The 21,235-nt window shown below is 38.8% G+C and overlaps 1 protein-coding gene across 1 annotated transcript in view; it reads right to left on the reverse strand.

Annotated features, from left to right (window-relative positions):
* FAM13C (family with sequence similarity 13 member C) overlaps positions 1 to 21,235 on the reverse strand; it is a 129,967-nt gene that overhangs the window by 52,013 nt on the left and 56,719 nt on the right. The window contains 1 exon segment of the mRNA XM_037400757.1: positions 3,546 to 3,584. Within this exon segment, the coding sequence (XP_037256654.1) occupies positions 3,546 to 3,584 (39 nt within the window).

The raw sequence follows: 21,235 nt of genomic DNA on the forward strand, positions 1-21,235 counted from the left end.
AACGAAGAACCTAGATGGAAAACATGATGAAAAGTTTCAGAGGGAGAAAAACATAGCAAGGAAATACACTGCGAAGAGACAGTGCCAAGGTCAGAGCTGGACGGACAATGCTCCCAGCACAGACATGAAAGTAGCATAAGATACCACCAGGCGGGCTGTGCACCATGGGCCAAGCCACAGTCAACAACCACCAGGGACCTCCTAAAATGACAAACACTTCCTCCTGCATGTGCCACAGCAGTTCTGCTACCTGCTTCACCCACCCTCTCCTCACCCCAGTTGCCACACTGAGCAGCCTTCAGTCCTGGAAGACCATTTTGGTAACTGGGAACACTTTCTGGAGGGACAATTGATTATTAAGCACAGGTCCATCAGCCAAGTCTATGTGTGCATACCTGTGTGCATACTCAAACTTGGGAAGTGCCCTGGCACTTGCTTTCCCTTAGCTGGCTGTAATACGGTGATCTTGAGAAGCAGAGATCCTAACTTAGTATCCAGCAATTGATAAAAGTCATAAAACAAGACTGAACTTACAAACCACATAAGTGAGCATGACAAAATGTGTTTGAATAACCAGAGCAGAGTAGATAGGAAAGATAAGCAATAATGAATGAGAGAAGACCATGTCCATCAGGTAATAAAAAGATTGTAAGGAAGTTCAGAAGAAACACACTCTGAAATTGTTAATAGAATTTTATGTTGTTGTAAGAATATATATTAACCAAGAAAGCTCACTCACACAAGACAGTGCTTGAAGCTAAGACCATAGTGGGCCCTTTAAAAAGATGAATTAATGATATAACGCAATATCCATCATTAAAGAACAGAGTGCTTTTTAACTGCACTTCTTTAAGAGATGCAGCTTATGTGTTCATGCCACTTGCATGCACATATCAACACAGACACACATGCACTCCTCTTCTCTCACCAGTAACTCATAAATCTTCTTGTCCAACTTTAGCTATAGTTAACAGATAAAGTTTGATAAATTTTGTGATAGCTTGCGGCCACATAGTAGAGAGAGTTCCCACCAACCCAAAAACTGCAGCAGCATCTCACTCATTCCTATAACATCAGCTAATATACCAGAACAGCTTCAAGTCATAAATCCATGTGGCTTGAGGCTTACAGGGGCAGGAAGTGTGTTTTTTGACAAAACCATTGATGTGAATCCTTCTCCTTCTGCACCCAAACTACTGACTGATGGCTACATCTCTTAAAAGCAAGTGCATCCACTACTAATCTTATGGCATAGGTCAAAGTCAGGTCAGAGATGGGATCCCAGTCTAGATGGACTGCTGCTCTGACTTTTTATAGCACTGTCTCTTTATGTTGGTTTTTTTTTTTTTTCCAAGGACCTCTGGTTTAATGGGATTAGCTTTTTAAATTTTCTTGTATTTTCACCTTGCCATAAAAGCCATTTCAGTACAACTTGAAAACTACTTCCTTTTGCTGACTTGACCTTTAAGATGTTCACATGAACAACTTCTAAACCAGGATGCACACATGGCTTGCTGGAAGCTTAGCGGCCCCAAGCATTTGCCTTGTCTAGGGAAATGTTCCTGAAAGTATTGGATCACTGATTTTATATCATTCAGGAAGCCCTGATTTTGCCTTTGCCAAAAATAAAGACAGAAATTGTCAAATGAGAATGTCTCAAGTTGCATCGCAAGCTGTCTCTTTATTCTGCTAAATAAAAGTAACCTATTTTCAGATATGTCCAGCACAAAGAACTAGTGCTGAAATCAGTAAGAATTGTGTATTCTCAGCAGTTCTCAAAAACAGGCTTTGGGGGGAGGTTCTAAAAAGGATTTAGGGAAATCAACGCTGGAAAACGAGTTTGTTCATTTGGACAATGCTTTTCAGATGTCTTTGTTCACTTGCCTTGTTTTCTAAAAGCATGTTTCTGCTTCTATGTTTGGAAAGATAAGATTAAAAATTAAAGCCCCTGAAACAGAACCAACAACAGCTTAAACGAGGGAGATTCACGCTTCAGGCATCGCCTGGCCAAGCCCCAGCTCTGCCATGCTGCTGCCTCTCAGCTCAGCACAGCACAGCACCCTCTACACCTCTCCCACTGTCCCTAGGGGCAGTGCTGGCACTATGCAGCCAGCTTTTATGCCTTCCTGGCCCTTGTCTTAATGATCACATGAAGCACCACTGAGAAAGGCCATCACCTTCATGTCCCAGAAACCTTAAGGGTGAGGCAAGCACAAGGGCTGCTCTAGGGGAATCTCTATGGGAAACAATGGATGTACTTAGGGACAGATAAAAGGGAAGGAGAAAAAAAAATACAAAAAAATGCACTCTCTGTAATCTGGTTATTTTTCTGTGAAGGGGGAGCATCCCAGAATTTTACAGACCACAATTCATTACTTAGTAGGGACACATTAAAATAATAATAAAAAAATACTTAATGATTTATTAGCTTCTGTTAAATCTTTTTTCCATATCTACCACAATCACAAAAAAAGCATGACTAAGTTAAAACATTAAACAAAGCAAGTCAGTGTAAGCAAATAAAGCGAAGCAACGTAAGAGAAGGAAATTATTGGGTCCCTAGGAATTGTTACTTTTTGTGTAGTGGTTTTGACAACACTTAGGGATGGCTCAGACAATTACAACTTGGCCTGCTTTCAGAATGTATCCGGTCCCCACAACACTTAGGCAAACAGCTCACTGTCCACCTAGGGTTTTTTGAATTATAAGCATTTTAGCATTGTAAAACTCACCTAATACAGAAACAAATCTATAATTTCCTTCCTAAGAAACTGCTTGACATATTAATGCTGAAGAATCTTCCCTAAAAGCTTTCAAAACAATCAAAAGCATGCAAAATAATAATGTAAAGAACACCAAAACTGAAGCATTTTAGACTGAAATAAAACACAGACCATTTCCTTTGTAATAGTTTCTAAAGCCTTTGCCTTTCTGACTTTGTAATGTTCTACCTTGTCCTGGTCTGTTGTCTCTGTGAAACAACAAAAAAAATCAACATATATATCCTTAGGAACAGGATATATATGAAAGGCCTTCTGATGAGTTTATGCAATTGATTAAAAAGAAATGACATATTTGGTACTTCACCTGTCTAAATAATGTATAGGGTGGTGTTTTTTTCAAAATATTTGCAAATAATGTTTTTTCTAATAATACTTGCAGGAAGTACAGACCATGTGTTCTCAGGAAACTGACATACTTGTGTTTGTCAAGATCACCAGTACCAGAAATGAGCAGTATTTTCACAGGAGACTTATCCTACACCAAAAAAAAATCATGCATTTAAATATGTTTAACATGATCAAACACAAAGTCTCCTAGAAAGGTATTTCACTGCTAAATGGCCACAGAGCACGTAAAGGCAGCTGTTTCATGCAATCCCTCCCATACAGTCAATAATATACTTAGAGGATTACAGAAAACTGCATCAAAATATATGACAGATAGCTTGGGACTTCTCACATACTACTTACAGTTATTCTCTATGGTAACTAAACTCATCATTCTTAATTAAAAATAAGGACATCTTTAAAGTGTGCACTTACTCTGCTAAAGCTGTCGTGTTGAAGGAATTATCCTGAATGCTGAAACAGAAACAAGAAAACATCAGATAAGTCAGCAAGGCAGGCAGGCTTCCTGTATCCTTCTCAGTTGTAGGAAAACATGCACAAACATGGCATTGCAAGGCAAGTCTCTGTGTGTTAGCTGTACATGCACGACTGTACCTTCGGCTGCTCTGCACATGCTCATAATCAGAACCATAGGGATTAGTCCTACAACACTCACAAAGCCCATCCAGCAGCGCTTTGAATTAATACAGGGATGCAGGTAGTCTGTGAGGCTCAGAAAGGGATCATATTCTTTTATAACTGTAATGGTGCTGCTAATAAAGGCTTAGGTTTACAAACAAGTATTTGATATTCTGCCCTTTAAATGTTTGCTCTATGTAATTGGCTCATCAAACACAGTTGTTTTTATTACTTAAATGGGGTTGCTCGGCTAAGACCTCTGGAGGTTTTTTCTTCTTGTTTAGTGGTCTTTTACACACTCAGCTCATAGCCAAACCCCAGGGGAATTTATGAAAAAAATAATCCGGCAGAAAGGACAGTTCAAGTAGCAAAAGGTTAATAAGCTAACAACAAGAAATAGATGAAACGAGTCCTGTGAAGGCAATAGGCTGCTGTGCTCCTGCAACATTTCAGACCTGATGTAGTATGTTCAGTAGGGGTCAACTCAGGATACTACAAACTGCTGGTTTTGAGGCAGTGGTGGAATTCCCCCTCAAACAACACCTCTCAAATCTGGTAAATATAGTGCTGGATCCTCTGGAAATCTTATAGCAGCAGAAAAAAAAAAATTAAAAAATCTCACTGCTACATACCACAGCTGGGATTTTTTTGTTGGTTTTGTTTGTTTGTTTGGGTGGGAGAGGAGAAGGCAATGTAGACAACAGCATCTTACAAGCATTCCTGTTCGTGACAGTGGCACCTTGCAGAAGCACCAAGTGGAGCAGGGATACAGAGAGGTGTGGCATTCGCGCTCCCACAGCAGCTTGTGCTGCTGCGTGGTGTTGACACACATTTCCCAGGCAGCAGCAGCCAGGAGCCACAGCCATGACAATTTCCCTTCTTTCACCAACAGCGCTGTGCATCTTACTTTCATGTCTTCCCAGCCCTCCTACCTACTTGCACACACTATTTTGCTCTTTTTCTTTCCCATGTTTGTATATATTTATCTATTTATATAATGGCACAAATTGCTTGGGGATCAGACTATCACAGCCAGCCTACAGGGACTTCTGCCCTACAAATTAGCAGGTTTTGTGAGAGCAGGGTGAATAGAAAAGCTGAACGTAATGGTTAGCATTTAAATCTTGCCTCAGATGTAAAATTTCTGTTTTTACTCCTTCTGTTTCTGGTTTCTTGGATCTGACCATACAAATACAAATTTCTTTATTGTTTTTCTATTTGCAGGAGAGTACCTGAACAGAAGGTATGCTTTTAGCTGTTGTGGCAATCAAAAACTCAGTTTACATGCTCCAAAAAGTAGAGCCATTAAAAAAAATCTAATATGATTTTTAGTAAATATATTCCAGAATGCTTAAATGCTTGGATCTTGATTTTTAATGGTTGTTAAGTTTACAGCTAGCATTTCAAGTGTGTAATGGAGGAATCACAACTTTCTATCACAAAATCAGATTGATAAGCATCACAGCTTGGTTAGAGTAGAGCTTAAAGAGAGACTGGGTATTTATCCCCACACTACACCCACACAAGAGGAGCAGCAAACACAGAATGCTCTTGTAAACATGATTCCTCTGTTTCTACATGCAAAAGTTAAGGTCAAATTCTCTGCTAATTCATGCCCTATGCAAACATACCGCAGGGCTTTGTTGTTATTACTAGTAACAGAATATGGCTGAAGATCAGTTTGTAAAACAGCGATGCTTTGGACTGAGACCAAGTTTAAAATGTCATCACTTTTCCATTGTTTGTCTGAACTTCAGTGCCACACAGCTGTGACTAAATCTCTTCTAGGAAAGCACTTTTATTTCAGGTCAATCACAAATCCATTTGTTTTAAAGATGGTACTTGACCAGTCTTATTGGATAGCCTCTTCTTGTAAGGTTGTGAAATCATTCAACAAAACCCAAATTTCACGTAAAACAGACTAGTATTAGCAAATACACGAAAGTAAAGGCCAACTAAACCCAGGATTCTGTTTCAGAGCTAATCTCCCCATCAGATAGATGAAGCCATCCTGCTCCTGGGGGAACCTGAGAGAGGAAATACAGTAGACTCACAATAACTTTACTTCTTTTCCTCCCAGAAGGAACTAATTTCTCTCTAGGGGCAAAAGCTTATTTCGCCAACGATGTTGGCTTGGGCCTATCAGCTGACCCCGCTCCCTTTCACCTGCTTCCTATCCACGTGCTCTGGGTGAGACTAGAGCAGAAAAAGTGCTCCTGACCTTACCCTGCCTTACAAAGGAGAGAAGATGCTTCAACCTGCATCTCTGTTTCCCTCTAAGTCCCAGGTGCAGGGAGAACATAATGCTGCTCTTACCTCCTTATTTTCAAGAATGACATTGAAGTCAATTAGGCTTGAATGCTATAAAACATCGCTTCAACATACTGAAATTCTCAGTGCCAGAAATATTTAATCAGCACATTCCAATGATGTGTCAGGTCTCTTATCATCCTGAAGTCCCAATGAAAATAATGTAACACCTGTATGTGAAGTAAGCTTTTGTCTTCACCACTGAGCAGCAGATACAGTTTTAAGGATTTTATATCTTGAAGTCATTAAAATATATCTTTCTGAAATTCTGAAAATAAAGGCTTTTAAATCAGTTTTTCCTTATTTATGCTGAACAGTTTAAGTGATTCATATTTTTGCAATATCATATCCATGGAAAGACACTTCCTCTGTTAGAAAGATTTCCATTTTATACCCAGTTTTGTTCTTACCCTCTTTTGCCAAATGTTGATCAAGCCAACATAAATATCACATGCCAGCTCTCAGCTGACAACAAAAATGTCAGAGAACTCCAAAGCAAACATCTACACGTATTTTGGAGATACTAGGATTCAGAAATATGTTGCTGTTCACTTCTGAATATTTGACTAATGTATTGCCTATTTATGGCTAAGAAATAGATTGGCATAGAACTTACATTCTTTATATGGTTTGTATTGTCAAGGGAATCACCACTAGGTCAGGAAGAAGATTCAAACAGGAGTCACTTAGTCCCCAGCTCAGTTTCACACATAGTAGAGACACACGCTCAATACAAATGATACATTCATAAGCTCAGGACAGCATTAGTTGGCACTATAAACTTTTATCAGCCAGTGAATGCTTTACACAGTATGGTTCAGTTGCAGAAGACTGCAAAAGAATAAAGAGATGTAGTGAAACAAAAGTGGGCAGAAGTAGTTTTGCTTCAGGATAAAAGTAGCGTGCGCAACAATCAAGATCAAAAGGCCAGAAAAAAAGGAGGAATAGTGAAGCTTGCCAGGCTACAGTTGTCTACGGGGTCACAAAAATACACACACACCCTGCAGACTTTGTGTCAGCTTCTTTTCACCTGCAGAACAGAACCTTTGCCTCAATTTCCAGAATTTTCTCATTTCAGTAATTGACTGTGTTCTTAAGGGCATTTCTGACTCAGGTAAATGAAAAAGCCTTTCAGCCTTAACTACAGAATAATGAAGAATTTGTACTGGGAAATAAACTGTATGTTTACAGGGAGAACTACATATTTACAAAGAACTCTCTGAACTCTCTAAGGTTCTGGGAAATCTAGTATTTCTGCATTTAATACCTACTATCTAATGACACATTCCGTGCAATCCTATAGGGTGTGATTAGCATTTATTGCAAGTCTATTTTCTTAATTATTATTTGTAATTCCACAGAGAGCAAAGTGCTTGTGTTGAAATTGCTGCATCAGAGGCAATTACATTTTGCACTATAGTTGGCCACACAAGGGACTAAATGATGCGGAGAGAGGGAGAGATGCAGTATGACACACTGTGTGTGACTAGGCACCCAAGGTGACTCCCTCCAGCTCTGGGAAGAAGTTACTCATGTTCCACTACTCAAATAAAGGGAAAGTTGGAATGATCTCCCTGTTATTGACTCTCCGAATGAAGTCAAGTCATCCCTGCCAGAAGCAGCTGAGCTCAGAGACTCATAAAAGTATCCAGCAAATTTGTTTGCCTTGGAGTACATGTGCTCCTGCCAAGCAGCAATACCCTGAAGTGCTCCAACAGGCCTTCATCTCCCCCAGATCGTACCGAGATGCACTCACTCCTACCTGCATGCATACAGCATATGCTTTCATGGACAAAATACATTCAACTCCAACAAGGAGCAGACCAAACACTTTTATTTAAGCAGAAAACAAACAGGGATATGCAGTAACTCCTCTCTGCCTTCAGCAAGTCTGTTCTTTTTCAACACACAGGGCTTTCTTATGGGATAAGAGCAGGGATCATTCTGCAGCAAAATGTTAGCGCTGTGAATTGTTCCAGTGCCTCACCCTTTCTTCAGAAGTGATCCTGCAGGATACTTTTGCTATTTTCCAATCAGTAAGGCATAAACCAAGGAGCTGCCATGTGAGAGAGAAGTCACATGCCTCTCTCTTGTAGTGATACATACTGAATGCTACACTGCGGCTCAAAATATTCATGTGTTCACTGACTTACTTTCTTGATGTGCAGTCTGCCTTTTTATGGGTAACATTCTCAGAGACATCAGAAAACATCTTAACACAAATTAAACAAACTCAGCAAATACATATAGGAGCTGGCTGATGAGCACTCAATCCACTTTCTGTATCTTTGATATTCTCTGTGACCTAATTAGCACATGATCTGAGTGAATGGACCTGGGGGGAAAAAGCATTCAGCTGGTCTTGCTGTATGTCTTAAAATGCACAGACAAGCTCGTGCAGGAAGAGACTAGAGCTGAGCAGACAGTTGTCATAACCCAATCCAGGGCGATTCCATAAGGCATATGTATGTTGGGCTGGATAAAGCTTTTTGCAACTGCACAGACTTTCAGGTTTATATTTTCTAGAGATATTTCTGAGCAATCAAACTGCACATACTTCCTTACTCAAGCCTTCTGAGCAGTGGGCCCATGAACCCCCCAGACACTCTCATAGTACACCCAAGTTTGCACCAGGGTATGTACATCTACTCTTCAGCTCAAAAGGCACAGCCATACACCGGTCAGATCCCTGCTCTTTGAAAGGGAAAAATATCATGGAACTGCACAATTTTGTGTAGACTGGAAGTTTGGATTTGTGAACCACTTAGTCCCATCACTTAGGTTCCATTTCTGGAGCTCAGGCACACACATCTGAGCAAGCACTAACCCTGCCAATGGGGAAACCTCCCAAGCACACTGGTCATCATGGGGGCAGGGAGCCCACACTAAGCTCCCTGCTGTAAGGCTACACTGCCCTGGTGCCCTGGTTAATAGGTGCTGACCTGAGCAAGTGTGCTAAGCTGGAAATACAGAACTGTGCCTCTAGTTCTGTTATTAAAGGACAAGCTGCTTTATGAAGTCCCAGCATCTCTGCTGAAAATCTCTGCAGAGATCCCAAGAACCATTATCCAGCATGCATTAGGCTGCCTGATAAACACAACTGTACCAGTCAAACTGGTGCTAGTGACTGAGCCATTACAGGCACTAAAACTTCCTTGACTGCAGTCATCCACTGCAGATAATTTAATGCTGCCACAGATGACAAAACTATTTCCAGCAGGTTTGTGCCAGTCAGGCTAGACTCCACACATTAATTCGAAACCAGTTTTTCCTCTGAGCATTGCAAGATGGGGAAAAATACACACACATATGCACATAATTCTACTGAGGTGCCCAGAATGCTTCAATAGATCACTACACCTAAAAGTAAACATTCTTATTTAAGAAGCCTTGATCTTTACCACTACTTACTTAAGAAAACATCAGAGTTGCAAGAACAACTTCTCTGAATTAATTTATCTGCCTGATGTGGCTGCAAGCTCACCATGTTCCTTTTGCTTGTGATAGTAGGAAGAGAGCTAAATAAAGGCAAAGACACTGTTAAAAAAACTTCTTCCCTGAAGTAGCACATGTGTAGAGAATGTGTTTAGATAATGGGAACAATGGGGGGTTGTTTTTGTTTTGTTTTGGTGGTGGCTTTTTAAAACAGTGTTCCCTCTTTTTTGTCCAAGCTAATAGTGCAAGAATGCTGCAGGGTTGTGTTCCCCCTTTACACTCCCAGTTTGATTACTTTATAGGCCTACCAAAACCAATGGAAAACATTAACAGTATTAATTAGTATTGCACACAGCAAAGTTATTAAGAGGAATTGGCATCTTGCAAACATCAAAATTAAGGAAAGCCAGAATTTGGAAGTTCCACGATTTGTGTTTCTTTATCTGAAGACAACCACAGAAAACTAGACAGCTCAGCCAGGAATAGATTTCACTGTCAAACATTCAGGAATTTCCTTTGTCTTTCTAAGAGTGCAGACCCTGCCGAACAATTTGAATCCGATCATATAGGTAGAGGCCAGACTGCCATTTATGAGCAAGAATGCCAAATTAAGGTTTAAATGTATAGGTTTCCCAGCATTTTCCAATACAAAATGAAATGGAAAGGTGAACTTGAGCTAAACCACATTCTCAGAAAGTCGAATATTTGAAAGTAAAGGGGAAACCAAGCAAAGAGCTGCTCATACATTCAAAAAACATTAATGCCTTTTTCCATTGGCTCTGTAGATGAGTGGAGCCAAACAATTTGGTTCTAGTTAAGCCCAGACATGAGAGAGACATATGCAAGACGTATGATTCTTGGCTGTTTCTTGGGGAGAAGACTGTTGCCATCTAGAGCAATGTTGATTATGCTGTATAATCTACTTGTTTTCTGAAAACAAGAGATAAACAAGAAAGCACATGCTTTATTCTCAGATTTCCCTTTGCAGGTTTACAAATTCCCTCACCACCTGGGAATCTGATGGTGTAACCTCTCCGCACATATACACACACACATGCATGCATGTATAAACATGTTTATGTTCCTTCCAAACTTCTATTCACAGAACCATAAACCTGAAAGACTTCAGTATTTGCCTTTTTCCGCATTTGTCTGTAGTTGTGTACTTATTTATGAGGTACTTTGCAAATCTTGCTCACTACCCTGCATGTAATTAGCAGACTAGTACATACTACTTTGCTTCACCTGAAGCTTTATCTTCCCAGTAGCACAGAAGCCAGAACAATATAAACCAAGATCTATACCGATATAGAAGTCACATAACAAAACCAATTTACAGCAAATGCTGCCTAATGTCAGAGTTTATTCTCAGTGACACGTAGGCAACACCTCTTTACCAGCATCATGGAAGAGCTCCATTATCAGCAATTCAAATCAGCAATTTCAAAGGGCACCCGGCCTCCTTCCCAAGCATTTACTGTGCAGCACCCAGCAGCCACTGATTAGTCCTGCTGATGCCTGAGGAACTATTCAGGTAACATTAAAAACAGATTCACTCTGAATCCCCTATAAGCCTCTTTCTGGTTTACAAAACCTGTGGGTGTGTATCCCCACACTGACTACAAGCAGAAAGCACCAACAAGCTGCTCTCAGACGGCTGGGCAGCTGTATGGGGGTTCCATGCAAAGCTATGCTAGTGTACACCACTTGAGGACATTGTCCACAATATTTCTAGCCCAGCAAGGCTGATCCCTTTGAGTTGATGTGCCTGAATACTTTTTGGGTATAAAGCCAGACAGAACCTTCATGTCTTGTATATTCCTTTTTCATATCTTGCTTCCTATTTTCTATTTTTGCTGCACTGCAGGTAACTGGTACAGACAGATTATGAAGCATTAACGTATAAACTAGACAGAGAAATTGTTGTCTAAACTGCCAAATTACCAAACTTTGATTTAGCGCTTAACTGTATGTTAAACAAATATGTGCACAAAGTCTAGGTCAATCTGACCCACCTTCTCAAGTCATTAAAACTGATGAATGAAAGGACCTCTAATCAAGGGAGTCAACTTTGTGAAACAAAGAACAGATCATGATAAGAACACCATTATCTAAATTATGCAGAAAGAAGTCTCCAAGTGAGAAAGTTCTGGCCAAGAAAAGACAAGCTGGTAAGGTGTTGCAGTCCACAGAAAATTAGTTGAAAGTAAGACAAAGGTAGTTGTGGTAATGGGGGATCATGACCTCCAACTCAACTAGCCCCCCTAAAAGTGGGCAAACCCCCGCTTCGGGAGCATGCACAGTTTGTAAAGAATACTTTAGTAGTGCTATATGAGGATGTGCGCTAATTTGCATTAGAAGCAAGAAACTTGTAACCAATCCTGTGTGTGAATGAAAATGAGTTTGTAATGTCCTATGAATATGCAAGTACTCTACTGCATACAATGTGTACCTGGTGGGCATGTTAGGAGGAAAAATCCCCCATGCACGCAGCGCTGCAATAAACCAATGTCAGCTTTCTAAACTATCATTTAGTTTGGAGAGTTTCCTGGTTACCATTTTTGGTAACAATATGAAATGTCAAACTACACCATTATATGCCACTTCAACACAAATTACTTTCTATTTATGAATTTAGATCATATTCAGAGAATTCTGAATAACCGCTACTGTTTTTGCGACACCAAGAATGATTACTAAAATTCAGAAAAAGAATAGTAATAAATGCAGTTACAAAATTATAAACTGGAACTTAAGACTCCTGTAGCATAAGAAATAACCAGAACTACTTTTCACTTGGAAACAAGATAAAAATATAGGCAATAACACATAGATGTTTAAGAGTCCATGTAAATTTACACTGCATTACTCCAGACATTTCAAATCTCTGAAAAACTCAAGATAACTTTGCTTCTTGCATCTGAAAAGAACAAGGAATCTCCATTTGCACAGACCAGATACAACTGTACAAGACTCTGAATCCCACACAGAGCTTTTTAACCCCATTCACCGCAGTGAGTTTCTTTTTACATATGAATCTTGTTACTCCTTTGCTGAGTGTTTATTAATTTCAGAGGCTAGTAGGGTCAGAAAAGAAGTTGATGTCATTAAGTCAAAAATCATGTAGCGTGTTTATTTACATGTCCTTTTCTGAACTTGCTGCATGCATCACAAATATAAAACCAAGACAGATCCAGCTTCTCACAGGCCCCTCTGGAGCTCCCTCTGAGCCATAATAAAACCCTACCAAGAACTGCATTTAGTTAACATATTTCTGGCTATCAATTCAGCATAATATTTCTTCCCAGCCATCTTAACTCTGATAGAGAGGCAAAGCTGTCCACATGTCAAGCAATTTTGGACAGGGAAAAAAGAAAGAAAAGAATGTGGTGCACAAAAGGAATGAAACTGATATTAGAGGACATAATGGGAATAAAAAGGCACTAACAAAATCCTGAATAAATACACAGACAACGTAAGCAAACAATGACAATATAAAACACAGTTGTGATGGGCAGCTGGGGGAGGTCCCTTTACTTCTGGGCATTAGCTCTTCTATTTTTGTGGGGGTTTATGAAGTTCCAGTTGCTCATTCTCATTTCCACTATGAAAAATGCATGGTGATGCATCCCACCATTTTTATTTTTCAAGTTGTTTTTCTGAATTTCTATTCACTATAATGTATAGTCAATGACATATGAAACCTACTGATTCAGACCATTAACTTCTCCAATATCATGATCTATTCACATCAGAAAAGTCTCATCAGTTATGGCATACTCCCCTGCACTTGTATTTCACTGAAATGCTGTGAATAAGCCACTGAATATTAGCTGCCACAGTCAGTGGTCAACTCCTGTTCAGCTTCTACCTTGCTGTTTTAATTTCTTCTCATGGCAAGGAGTCCTCCTCTATCTGGATTCTATTTCTATCCAGGCTCATGATCTGTGCCAGCAGCCTACCACCTACTATTTTAACTTACCAGAAGGACAATGCATTGCTCCTCAGCACAGATTTAAGTTTGTTCTTCTGAAGTTTGAGAAAATGTTTAGCTCTTAATACATTTTGCCCTATTTTGTTTTCCCCAGTAAGCAAACTATTTTTCTTTTTTCTTTCAGATTGAGGGAAAGACAAAAGGAATTCTATTTCACCCAAATGTACATTCTCAGCAGATTATTTATATATATATATTCTTTCAACACAGCAAAACAGCTAGGACAGGACAAAGTTCTCTGTAGAAATTAAATAATACAATCTTGTTGCATAATATTTGGCTTTGTGGCATTAAACCAGAACCCTACAGAAAATACACATAAATGGCATGGAGAAGTCTTGCACATGTTTGATTTTACCTTTTCATTACCTAAAAGCATTTTCTTTTGTATAATGGCTGTTTGGGGAAGACATAAAACTGTGGCAGGCACAGGAACCTAATTTCTTTACAAAGCCATGGAAATATCCATATAACCACACACCATCTGTACTCTTGGCTTTTTATTCTCTTGCTGTGCTGCATACTGCTTAAGTGTGTGTACTTTTATCCTGTGAGCTGGCTTGGTTCCCTGGCTGTGCAAGAAATATCCTGAGGTAGCATCGAGCTCAAGCATGTCTGCAGACATGCCCTGTACCAGGGCCCCTGGGGTTTCTTCATTTCTTAGGTAATGGAGTTTCTTGCCCCAAATACCAAGATATGAGTTCTGACACAGCCAGACTGCAGGTGATCTACCACCCATGGCACCATGGAAAGGTCCTTGTAACAGCTCATGATTTGTATGGGGTCAGGATTTGCAGCTCTTTCCAGCTCCTAAGGGGAGGTCCTTTTCCAAGGACCAGGACAAATCTCAGTTAATAAGACTTTGTGAAAGAGCTGTCTTTTCATTGTGACTTGGAATGTCTCATGGAGGTCTCCAGAACTAGTGCAGTAAACTGTTGTAGCACCACACAGAAGACAGCAGTTAGTCCTTTGGTTATAAAATGCATTCCATGTTCTCTTTTTCGGTTGGTTATTTGTTTTAATATGTTCTCATCTCTGGTTAGCAACAGCTTTTAAGGCTCAAATAGAATTCAAAAGCAAAAATATTCTCTGGACTGACCTTATGCAGCTTTACAACTGATGACACTGAACAAATGACTTCTCACATAAATTTGGTCCCAACAAAAACTACTTGTGACTCAAGTGTTTCCTGTATAGATCTGCTGAAAGGAAGCAGAAGCATATGGGAAAGACATTTGTGCAGGAAGCAGCTTTACTACTTTGCCATCTATTGCAATAATTTTGTTACAAAAGGGCAGTGAAAATTACTTTTCCCTTTTGAGGCATTTAAATCCTTTGTTATAAAGCACATCCGAGCACTCTTCATGACATTATCACATTTTCTAACTCAAATTGTCTATCCCTTGACTTCCTTGATAAACTAGAGAAGATTGGTTTTGGTTTTACATTATTCAGCAAAGTAGTAAAAGTAAGAAAGACATTTTCTAATTTGAATTCTAACAATATTTTTCATCTAGCAGTCATGCAGCACCAATCAGCAAGATACCAGTTATGGAAGAAAGTTTTACTTCTAGGTGAGCTATCCATTTTTGGAGAGTATTATTCTTTAAAAAAATTCTCAGAAGCAGAGCCAGTGAAAAATAATAAATAATCCTTGAAAGCGTGACTGTAATATCAAATTTTTTCATGTAAGGATTACAAAGAAACGACATCTTGCCTTTATCGTAACTAAAACGCTGACAGAAGTAATGAATATTGCAGTCTAAATGTAGGCATATTCGGGAATATTCAGAGCTTCAGTAACTTCCCCCTCTTTGCTGATGCATGAAGAACTACATCCTACATTTTCTAACCCAAATCCAGGGTCCCAAACCCACATTTAAGCACCTACACAGTTTCAGACTAATTTTAGGTAGCCACCAAGCTGAAAAACATTTGGCCAATACATATTGTGCTAATTTTGTGTCTAGAATGATAGTTGTAAAGGCTCTGGGATTATTCCTAACACTACAGCTGTGTTGATGCATGCTCACTACAAATATAGAAGGAAAAAACCCAACACATCAAAACCCAGCTTCAACAGTTATTAAACCATCAACCCAGTCACCATCTCAGGACATATTTGTGCCCCTGCCGCTTGTTTCTTCTGTTCCTCACAGATCATCTCTGTTTTGTATAACTACCCCAAAGCTCCTGTCTCAGCCATTGCAGGTGGCAAAAGGGCTAATGTAAACCAGGACGACCATTAATATCTGCTACTAACCTTCGCAGAAATGGTGCAAATCATGGATTGACAATGAGGTCCCTTACTTGCTTGTCTCTCTCCTCGACTCAACACCTGGCACATAGCTCATTGCTTGTTTTATGCAACCAGTCACTCGATTTTTGAAAGAATGGGCCAAATAATGACATTGCAGGCTGTCCAATGCAAAAATGTACTCGGACAGGGCATCACACAGAGTAGGAAAAGTAATTCTGCAAAGCAATAATAGTTCTTAATACAGCATTAGTCATAGCTGCGTGGAGAAACAAGAAAACGAGATAATCTATAGCCACCAAAAAGTAAGCATGACTCAATTTGAGTGACTCATGGTTCTGACTAACCTGTTTAATAGGTCTCTTTTTTAAAAGTCAGCCTTTAAATCATTTCTGTATGCTCTTTCTCAGTTGCTTTGCATTCCATAATTTTAAAATGATTACCAAAGCACAACCACAGTATAGATCTAAGCAAATCACAACGGTATATAAACGTATCTTAAAGCTTTAGATAAACCATATAGTAAATAAGTGTTAGGAAAGAATATTTGTCTAGAATCTAGCACATTATTTCTTAGTCAAAAATAAGACAAATACAACTGAATGTCAGACTGGAGGGTTGAGTCATCCTATCAGGTGCCTGCACCCTGCCTGCAGGTGCTCTACAACTCATTGCTCAAGTGCATTATAGTTTTGCGCAGCGAATTTCAAGCGGAATAAAAATGTAGCTGAGTCCTCTCTCAGAAGAAAATGCAGCTGAAGTCAGGAACAGCAATACTTTTAAGGAGAGCTTGAGGAACAGCCATTTTCAGGCAAAAAGTATTTCAATAGGGATATTAAATTGATAAGAGAGAGGAAAGCTTGAAGTTCATTCATTATTAGTCCTCTCTTCAATACAGTGTAAACATTCTCCATAATAGACTGTTAAAGCGAATCACACACACACCCCATTTAAAAATGTCTATGAAACCATAACTGCTGTTTGCACCCGTGATGTAGAGTAGGCAAATGAATTTACTACTAGCTCATTTTTACAAATAGTCACATGCCAAAGTCAAACAGCAAGTAAGCAGGAGAAAAGGAACTAAATGAAACCTAATCTCCAAGTGCATCATCAAAGACAACCTTTTAATTTCAACTCTTACTACAAAGTGTCCTGTCAGCCTTTGCTGCAAGTGATGTTCATATCCACCCAGAGCAGCCAGCACAAACTGAAAAGACTGTGAAATCACCTGAAGAGACATACTGAAATTGCCCATTATATGGTGCTGTAATTCATCTGCTATTCTACTCTATCATTTGGTGAATCTATAGAGGTACCACGTTTCAAAATTACACTTACATCTAAAACTACACATACAATAAATCATCCATGTAACATTTCTTGAGTCTCTAAGCAGGTTTATCTGACACTGCCACAAATGGAAAAGAGGATTAATGGGCTTTATTATTATTTATTACCCTCCCCTTGACTATAGAAAATCCAGTTGCTTTCCCCAGGTTGCTACTAAAGGCCTTGATCTGAATCCCTACTTACAGCCTTTCTTTAGGAGAAGCATCGGAAAGGGAACAAAAGGTTTGTCCTGTCACTTGGAGGATCAGGCAGTAACTAAGGACATACTACATTTAATCCATGCTGTAGGCAGCATTTGACTGATTGATTAACAAAAGCCGTAGACCAGCCAAGCATCTCTTTCTGCTATCTCAGAGAAAATTTCCAGGTATTTGTCAGGAAGTGTTTACTCATGTGTGCTTATGAACTCCTGAGTTTCCACTATCCTCAGCATACTCAATTCCTTGCTTGTGCACTTTTTAACAAATCTGAAACTGTTTAGTACTCAAAAAGTATGAAAAATTGATTACAATTAATGCAGTAGTCACTGTGATAAACCATATAATATACCTTCAAGAGTTTCACCTTATGCATCAAACCTGCAGACACTCTATAAATAATATGCCAATGCACACATATTCAAGCTCTTACCCAAATACCTTTTGGCTCACAGCAAAATAAGACTATAAAGCATTTCCTTAGTTTATTTTTAGGAGGTGGTCATTTCATTTCTGGGAAAAATTACATTATGCAAAAACTATATTAGGCAATTTACATTTCATCAATATTTTGTTTCTTGTCAGGAGCCTGTTCCAGTTTTCAAAATCCATTATGAACCTAGGGAATGATGCCCATGAAAAGGGTGAGTCACAGCACTGCTTCCACTCAAAATGAATAATCATTGACTTTTTTTCATAATGTCTTCTGATCTGTGCAAAACAGATCTTTCACTTTAACAGGAAAACTTCGAGAAAGAGTAAAACTAGAAACACATCTCAGACATAGTCTCAAAAAGAGAAACATTTTCCCATGTTGTTTAAAAGTAGCCTTAACAAAATGAGATGTTTATTACCAGTAGCACTTTGTTTATGCAGCAATACAAAATAGACAACTAGAATAACATCAGGCCATACTCCCTGCCATGGCAGTGAGATTACACGTGTAACGTTACATACACAGAAAAGCATTAGTAAGAATTTCAGACAGATATTCAGGAATTCCTGCAGATCTCAGTCAGCTATCTGGACAGGATTTTTTTACTTGGCTGTATTGTAACATTCTGCAAAACCTGCAAAAGAAGTCACAGCAGCTACCCTTGGACTTAATTCTCAATCTCTGTCACATAGTGAGTGACACAGAACTTTATCAGTAACAGTGCAGTTCGTCTGCTCCAGAAGCACAGGCTTGAGATATGCACCTAATAACCAAAGCATGCAGCAACGCTAATCTCCAACTCATATATGTATTTTCCTGGCAAGCTGCCAAATTGTTACTATCTTAGATGGGAGATCCCTCACTGTGGTGCTGCTAGGAGATTCAGAGGTATATTAGCCTCATTAACCTCAAAACTTCTCAAATATAAGCAGACTGCCTGGTTCTTCCATAAGTCATAAGGAGGCAAGCAGCAAGTCTGCTTCCAACTTAGGACCATTGCCAGTCTTTATAGCATCGATGTAGACAGCACAATCCATTTTGTGATGCAGAGCAGCCATCTAAGCCGTGAAACATCCTGAGAATCTTAAGAATCACATAGTTTCAGTAACTCAAACCATCATCCAGCCATCTGTATTTCTAGGTATGTTTCTACAGTGTACAGTTTTCAGAACACATAATTTTTGCTGTTCCTTAGCAGGAAGAAGTCATCCAGTTGTAAGATTAGAAAAAACCCCACAATTTTGAAAATCTGAAAACCTGTCATTAATCTAGTAAAACACACTTGTAAATTAATTTCACATACAGACACAGGTAACATCTACATAAAATACCTTCCTACTATCACTCACAGAAATATAGATTAGAAATATATCAGCCCTGTTTCAATGGACCTTCATATTATTTATTTTGAGCTGTTTTTAACATGACTTTGCCTAATCCCTAGACACTGAATATGAGCTTGAACGTTCCTTTCCAATTGCTATTCAAAGGAAGATCAAAACTGAAAGGATCTGGAGCCATACAGAGATGAAAGAAGTGTTGTTGCTTCCTTGAAAATTAAGCTAAGAGAACTGAAGGGGACAAGAAAAGTTAGTGCCTCACACAGATGTGCTGATGCTCTCAGGTTTACTGACACCAAGTCAGTAACCCACTAGAAGCCCCTTGTTCGACACACCACGTATGCAAAAAAGTCTTTTGACTTGTGGAATCAAACCCAGATTCAAGGCAAGGTAAAAAAGGGACAAATGGCACTTATCTTACACCTAAAAAAATTAAAAGTTAATAATTTGTTGGGGGTGAGGAGAAATCAAGCCTGTTAAAAGATTGAGAAGGGTAGAAGCATCTCAGTTCATGGGTGTCAAGGAGGTTGACAAAACCTGAAGTGTTCAAGTGGGGTGGGAAGATACACTGAGAGAAAATGAAGGAGGGGGGAGCCAGTCTCATGTTGAACTTGAAAAAGAGAAGACAGGCAATTTAAGACTGAATCTTGATAAGTCTTTAAGTACAGAAAGAATTAATTATAACAACAGAAATACTAGACTAGAAGAAAAAGCACTGATAAAAGCCAAGGTAATTTATCTTTCCTATATTTAAAGACACACAAACCCTTCTTTTTTCCCAAAAAACCCCCTGTAATAAAGACCCTGCAAACCAAACTGTTTAGATGAGCCACGTTGTGAGTGACCTATTCTTACTGTGCATTGTAAAGACAACATCATGCTTGACATCATTTCCAGCTGTATCTAAAAATAGGCTGTAGGATTTCTGAAAATTTGCAAATCTAAATAATACAGAGCAGAGGTTTGCGTTGGTAACTATGCTTGTTTTATTTTGCATTTCATTAAAAACATTGTAGATGTTATACTGGTTTTTTTCATTGAATTAATGCTCAGAAAGATGCATAACCATAAAAAGCCATCTGGTAATTCTAGCCATGGAATCAAGCCCAGTGACTGCTTTTTAACCTCAGCACCCTAGATAGTTAGGATTCAATGTTTGTGAAATAGATACACAGACAGTAACATATGCAAACAGGGAAACACAATCTGCATTTCTCCTTTGTTTATATATCCATTAAACTGGTTTTCTGCACATGCAAATGATCAGTTGGTTGCATGTGTGCAATACTTATTTGCATTAAATCATGATAAAACTAATGCAAATTGTATGAGAAACAGACTTTTTTCATATGTGCCTATTTTGATCTTCTGGCAGTTTGCTAATACTTTGGTGTTTTAGAATATTCTATGGAGTATAGCTTATAACTTAACCTCTGTGAGTTTAGAAGAAGTAGAAAAAATTATGACACTGACTGAAATTAAATTTATAATTACCATAAAATTAGAAAGAAATATTTTTGTACCATTTTCCTTTCTAGATGTGATAAAGGCTAGTTGACTGTAAAAAAAAATAAAAATAGTTTCCTTTTATTAACAGGATTGTCTGAATCTTTTTCATATACAACTACCTCAGATGAGTATAAGATTTATACTTTGATTTATATTTGTATCAGCTGCAGCCAGATTTAGATTTTAATTCATTCTCTGTTGTTCCCAGCTCTAATTTGCAGATGTTGCACACGTAGAATTTCACTCTAAAACAGAAGCAGAAATTCTGGCATGTTCAATGTTTGGAAGACATTCATATCTGCAATGATAAAAGCTAAACAGATAGGACAGATGGGCAGATGAGACTGGGGAACAGAAATAATTTAGGACTTGATGTTACCTGAATATCTATCTGGAAGCTAGTACGTTCTCAACACTGCAGCATAAAGGAGTAATTTTCTCTAGTTAGAGCACTTCTGTCCAGCTGGATTAAAATATTTCAGTAATACTTCTTAATGGATTGGATTTTTTTCTTTAGAAATGCTTGATTTCTGTCAAATGCTAATGCATGAAATCAGAATGTGCCCAGCTAGTTTAATACAGCAACCCTTGTACGGGTTTCCAGAACTAAACTAAAACCATACTGTTCAGAACTTCATCAGTTAGTCATCAGTGA

This window comes from Falco rusticolus, chromosome 9 (genome assembly GCF_015220075.1).
Source record: "Falco rusticolus isolate bFalRus1 chromosome 9, bFalRus1.pri, whole genome shotgun sequence".
NCBI classification, from domain to species: domain Eukaryota; kingdom Metazoa; phylum Chordata; class Aves; order Falconiformes; family Falconidae; genus Falco; species Falco rusticolus.